At 29.9% G+C, this 6,795-nt stretch overlaps 1 protein-coding gene across 1 annotated transcript in view; it reads right to left on the bottom strand.

Moving 5' to 3' along the window:
* Window positions 1–5,265: 5,265 nt before the first annotated feature.
* Window positions 5,266–6,795, bottom strand: part of LOC143204955 (uncharacterized) — a 68,565-nt gene continuing 67,035 nt past the window's right edge. Inside the window, exon 6 of the mRNA XM_076417934.1 lies at window positions 5,266–5,617. Within this exon, the coding sequence (XP_076274049.1) occupies window positions 5,511–5,617 (107 nt within the window). The 3' untranslated portion in view covers window positions 5,266–5,510. The remainder of the gene's footprint in view (window positions 5,618–6,795) is intronic.

The following is a 6,795-nucleotide window of genomic DNA, read 5'->3' as shown; positions in this document are numbered from 1 at the left end:
TATTTTTTAATAAATTAACCGAATATTGAGATTACTTACTCATAATACGTTACGACCTCAAATTACCTATATTTATTCAGATTATTATTCCTCAAATTACGACCAATTGTATGTGAATGTCTAAAGCATTTATTATAAATAAAAATAAATCGAATAATAACTACAATACGATTACATTAAAATAGTTTATTAGCGTTCAACCACTGAACGATGATAACTCATTAAAAACAATCACAGATATGTATTAAAACAAAAAAATTGCATTAAAAATTAATAAAAACATATTGCATTACAATGCAAATTATATCACAATTATATAAAAAAAAATAAAAAAGTAAATTATGTCCAATTATGGAATAAATAACAGCAATGTTAATTACTTTTGAAGTATACATATAATAAATAGTCTTATTAAGATTTAACGACTAATTACACACTTTTTCTTCATCATATACACCAACTCGTCTATGTCATATTTGTAGTTATAGTTATCAGAACAATTATTAAAACAGTAGTGACGATGTGAAGGCACATAACAGACATTGTTCGCGACAGGTTTCTTCCCATATTTAGCCGCTGAAACTGATTTATCCATGAAACTGATTGCTTTGGCTGCACTAAAACATAGACCTGTTGCTGTTTTAACTATCGCTGGGGGATAATCAGCACTAAATGATTTCCGAAAGTAAAAATGTTTCAGCACCGCTTGTTTAAAAACTGATGTAGGATCTGGAAGGTCTTTACACGTTACGTTACTGAACACGCACGGTTTCACAAAACACTTCGGCTTTTCACTCAGGTCTAACATCTCTATATCGTCAATACGTACTTCTTGGGAAAAGACAGGTTTGGGGGTTGGCGTCGTATCAGAAATGTTAAAATCCATGTAATCATCGTCTTCATAACGGTATATCTTCAAGGATTTCTTTTCTTTTACGTGGATATACCGGTCCAGTACATTATTGTATTCGGCTTGACTATTCGACTCCCGAGAGAAAACCTCATCAGAATCTGTTTTAGGAATTTTTCTGGGCATATCATCACCGTCATCACCGTCGAATTGACGTCGTTTCTTTTGATTATTATCAGCTGTCAGGTCCAATATCTCTTTATATTGGTAATCTGTTAAGGTCGCACCGTGATGATGTAAAATAAGTTGTGCCACAGTCTTAGTTCTACTTTCGTCATCCATACGAGGGCAGGCCAATTTTAATATTTGGCAAGCTTTTAACGCACACGAAAATACCTCTTTGATGTCCATGTTAAAACGAAACTGTTAAATAAAGCAAGAACCAGTGATCAGTCCAACAGGAAAAAGCACACTGAATATAATACGAATAGTATACTGGTATAAATACCCGACCGGTAAATAAGAATTCAATAAAAAGGTCCAATATAATTGTATTTGACTAATTTACGTACCTGACAAATATTGTATTCGACCTGGCAAAGTTTTATAACTATTTAAAAAGAACAAGAATAACGCAATTTTATACAGTATTAAATAGAAAAACTCTTTTAACTTCCGATATACCTAAAATGAGTTTACAAATTTTTATAATATTTTATTACCCCAATAAATTAGTTCTAAACGGCATGCGCCAATATTTTAACCTTTTAGGTCCTTATATCAAGTCAGTGAAACAAACTTGGTAGTTGAAATCATTAAATAGTGATAAAATGTTTTTGCCAATATCCAATGAAAATTTTTATGTATTATTATCTAATATTGTTTTCACAGCCAAATTTGTGTCAGATAATAACAAAATATCTTGTCACAATTTTTGATATATAATATATTGTGAGTTGTTATATTCAATTCAAATAGTTGACCACATAGATAAAAACTAGCGTTGGGAACTATCGACTGAAATTGACGATTAACTCTTTATTAATTGAGTACTTTTTTACGACTAGTTTTACCACTGTTTACTAGTGACGGTTTCAGTCTTATACTTCTGGCCCTACCGGCCTAGCCACGACCTTGACAAAAATGTGACGAATTTATGCTTACATAGATTTATATGTAATATATATAGTTTTGCGATTTTTTGGTAATTTGCTCGTAAATAACAATATATTTTATAACAATATATAAGCATTTTAGAACACTATTTTTCAAGATTATTGAAATTATAGGGCAAAAAGATTAAAATTGTGAATCATAAATAGTAAAATAATTTTGAGTGTATTTATGGCGATAATAGCTAATATTTTTTTGATTGACCTTTTCGTTCGATCTAAAACCCTCTCGATATTTGTTAACACCTTTTGATTGTCAAAACTTCTTTCCTAGAATTATTAAAATTAAATTTAGATTCGAAAGGTTCCAGAAATTGTATTTTCAAGGATTTTACAGAAGCATTTACAATTTGTAAAAAAATATTGACGATTAAGAGGTGATAAACTACACTCAATATGTATACCAACTATTTCTAATAAATACATTTTCTGATAGGAAATCTGTGCTTTAATATTCGAAAAATTATTTTCTAAGCTATTAAATAATACCAGAAAATAATGATGGTCGCGACAGTTTTTGGTTAAGATTTATTATATGAACAGGTAAGAGAGAGAAATCGTTTGACGCATGAAATCGATTTACAGCATAATAATGCATGGAAGCGGATCCTTCGTTGACAGTTAACAGAAGTTTGAAACTGTTGGCTTTTTGTTGAATACTGACTTAAGACCATCACCTATAAATGCACTCTGGAAAAAACTTAGTGACGAAAGTTTTTATCGATATCTCAGCATAGCCACACAAAGAATACGAAATCACTAACATTTTACAAGTTATGCATCTACATGGAGGTTTTGAAAATTTCCAATCAACAGATGTTGAAGGTTTAGTCGCTAATGATTGTGAATTTATGGAAGAGGAACACGTTGAAATATTGGAAAGCAATACAAATAATCCAATAATGAAGATGATACTTCAGAAACAAACTTTTTTTTAATTTTGAGAATTAGCTGGAAAATTAACTACGTCTTTAGCCTCAGACGAAATAAATAAGATTTTGTCATCTGCTCATTAACTGTAGGATTTGGTTTTGCAGCTGGATCCGTCACTGGAACAAAGTATGAAATTTCATAATGGCCTAGAGGATTTACAACAACCGTATGAAGAAGAACAAACAAACATTTAGAAAACAATGAAACAGCCAACAACATTTTCCTTTAACAAACTTGGATTTTTTGTAACAAATTTGTATATTCATCTCTAACAAAATTATATATTACATTCAAATTATACGAAAAATGCCAATATTGCAAATTATATTCCACGTTTACAAAAATAACAACAATGGTCATTACTTTTCGAATGTTAGAATACATATAATCTATTCAACGTTTTTTGTACATACGTCACCAAGATCTTTAATGTATCGCCTGCTGTAATTTGTAAATTCGTGTCGGAATCTTGCAGTACTTTCCTTCTCATTTTATTCTTGTTAAAAAGAGACACAATGCTGTCTGATTAGTACGAGCACGTAAGCGAATGAGCCTGTCAAAGTCGTCCAGTTGCCAGATGTATGCAAAATTCTTGAAAACAACAGTGATATGAGGTTATTACTGTAACCTATAAACTGTTGGCGCTGTATAATTAACTGCAGTTTTGTAGATATAGTATAATGTTAAAATAAATTATATTTCATAAAAAAAATTCAATTATTTTATTTAGATTAGAATTTTGTTGTATATCGAAGCCCAACTGAACTAACACTCAGAGTTGACACAAATTTGGATGACGTATACAGGTACGTACAAAATACCTTTGAATAGGCTATATATGTTAGACATCATATAGCCTTGCAATATACACAACATACAGTTCGTCTCTGTCATATTTGTGACTATAAGTGGATAATCGTGACGGGGTAATGGCAAAAGGAACTTATCCAATGCCAAGTTGGTAGATATGATGTTACGTGATCATCTGAAGATGTTTCATTTCAATATCTTTAACATCCATTATTCGAGAGAAAAGACTTTGGAGGGTGTAGTCTTAGAAACGTTAAAAGTCGTGTGATATTCGTCATAATATTTGGTTTGATTTTTTTTTTAAATCCAGGTATATGTAGAACTAATACATCGTCATTTTCGCATGAAATACTCACGTTACTACATACACTGTACGTTAAACTATACTCAAAAGAATTATCTTTAAAACGTGTTTTAGAGATGTTCCTTAACATATCGTCATCATCATCAAATTGACATTGCCACTTCTGAATTGTCTGCTTTCCGAATTGTTTTAGGTCGAGTATCTCATTTCATTTGGAATCTGTTAAAATCACACCGTAATGGTGTGAATTCGTTTGTGATTTATTTAACGATGGTAAAATCGTAGACTTTCTTCATCTAAAACCCACATTATGAAACTTTATTAAATACAATGCAACTACAAGACAAATCCTTCCTGAGGATAAACCACTCTGAATATATATGGCAACGTTAATTTGTACAGTATTCAGAAGATAACTTCTTGCTACTTTAGGTATCCCTTTCCTGTTTTATAGTCACTATAAATTAAATAAATTCTAATATAAACGGCATTTCCTTAATAACACCTATTTTTATTTTTATAGGAAACTTGCATTCATTCTTACATTCAAGGACATTAGAGTCAAAATATAGTATTTGCAATAGTTAAACTACTATAAAATACTATTATATTACTTTTACGGTTTGTTTACAATTGTGATCCTACTTAGAAATTTCATAAATCGATTTTTTCTTGTTTTCAAACCTAAACCCCCTAAAAATAAGCGCTCAAGAGGATTTTTTAAAATTTAGTTTCAAAATAAATTATTATTTCCTTCTCCTATCGAAATAAAAAAAGTCAAGCCGAATTATGGCTGTTCGAAACAAACTTTTTTACCGTTATTGTTGACATTTCCGAATGTTTTAAACATAACCCAAATACACATATTGTAATAGTTTCATGTGATGTGTGATGAAAAACGTACAGAGAAGGCTCAAGCGAAATAAATGTCAAGTAAAACGATTCTGTAGAAGAACTTGAAATGTCATGTCGACTATCTGGAAAAATGCAATTTCGGTAAAAACGCCTTTAGTGTTTTGTTTTTAGACGCCGACCCACGGAAAAATTACTAATGGGGATAATCTCTGAATATATGAAAAAATTTTTTTTTTCAATTTTCTAGAATAGAATACCTCTTTAAATCAATTTTTAATAAGAAAAACACTTATCAATACTTAATGGTTGAAAATAAATACAATTACAAAACATAAAAAAACAATCATATAGTAAAATAAAGGTATTTTATTTAGTAAAACAATAAAAAAAAATTGATATAAATAATTTAAAACTAAGTAATTCAAATGCTGAATAATGTGGCAAACTGAAAGGCGTCACAGATATATCTGATAACATCAATAGAATCAGATCATTTCATATTTAGTATGAAACCTATATTAAATCAGCAACAGAATAATGTAAATCTAAAAATATAAAGTGATTTAGGCTTTGATTTAATTTTCGTTCACCACTCTCTTCTGAATGGATCTTTGGTATAAGCTCCTCGTCCAGCTTCCTTCCATATTTGGTAGAAGAAACTGTAGGTAACCAGCCACATGTAGGTGTAAATAACTAGAAAAAAAACATATTCATCAAGTTGATTTTCCTTAAAATTGCATAGACATAAAGCAATATAAATATAATATAATATAAATTAATTAATTGGCTCAAAATAAAATCTTTATAGCATAATGTATTTGAACGAATAAAGTACACATCTAGATTTCTATAAAGAAGGTAGCGTTATTTTTACTAACTTAAAAATTATTACTTTTTGCGACTGTAGATAAAAAAAACTCATACTAGCCAAAGAAAAATGAAATATACGACACACTATAATAAAAAATATATCATGTTGTATACAATAATTTACAGCTGTATTACAGCAAATCATTAACACAAAATGTACAATAAGTCTTTTCTACTACAGGTATCCCAAAAGTCGGTAAATTTTTATTGCACCCTACCCTTTAACTTGAAAAAATAATAATTAAATATTTTATAACACGCTCATTCCACTGCTACCCCCAATACACAAAGTATTTCAAAAATTCCCGTTAAAAAGGTTAAACCCAATAATAGATAAAAAATCTAATACCTCAGTTTGGTTTAATGAAGAACCATGCAAAAATTTAACAGATAAATAGGTTTTCGGACATACTACGGATAAAAAGTGCCATGGGATAAACCTTGATGCAAACCGTTGGAAGAACATACCAAAAAGAAAAGAAAAGGACTCTAATAAGAATTCAAAAAATGTATTAGTTATTTGGAAGGAAATCTAAATTATTCGGAGAAGATATAATCAGTTAGAAATAATATGAAAATAATACAAGTATTTCAGAATAGAGTCTTGGAAATATTATGGATGATCCCAAACACTATGGGTACAATTACTACACCGTTCCTTTCGGATTTCAAGTGTCATAGAAGAAATTAATAGATTCGCAACAAAACATGAGGAGAACCCCACTCTAGTGTTAACAACGAATTGCTATAATGAAGTTAAAATAACCAATCAAATAAATTGCAACGATTATAACCTCATCTATGGCCTATCCTAAGTTGCTAGAAACATACGTCATCAGTAGGTTTAATGTATTGCCTGTCTCAATTTTTAAATTCGTTTTAGAACCAGACAATATATTCCTTCTCATTTTATACTAATTATAAAGAGATATAATGCACCAGGTCCTCAAACGTATGCAAAGTTCTTCAAAATAATAGTAATAAAAGGTTATAAACCGGCC

Source organism: Rhynchophorus ferrugineus, unplaced genomic scaffold, assembly GCF_030347505.1.
Source record: "Rhynchophorus ferrugineus isolate W39M unplaced genomic scaffold, kcgeb_rfMv2 rfM1, whole genome shotgun sequence".
Taxonomy (NCBI): Eukaryota; Metazoa; Arthropoda; class Insecta; order Coleoptera; family Curculionidae; genus Rhynchophorus; species Rhynchophorus ferrugineus.
Note: the sequence above shows the minus strand (reverse complement) of the source record. Positions and strands in the feature narration are given on the sequence as shown.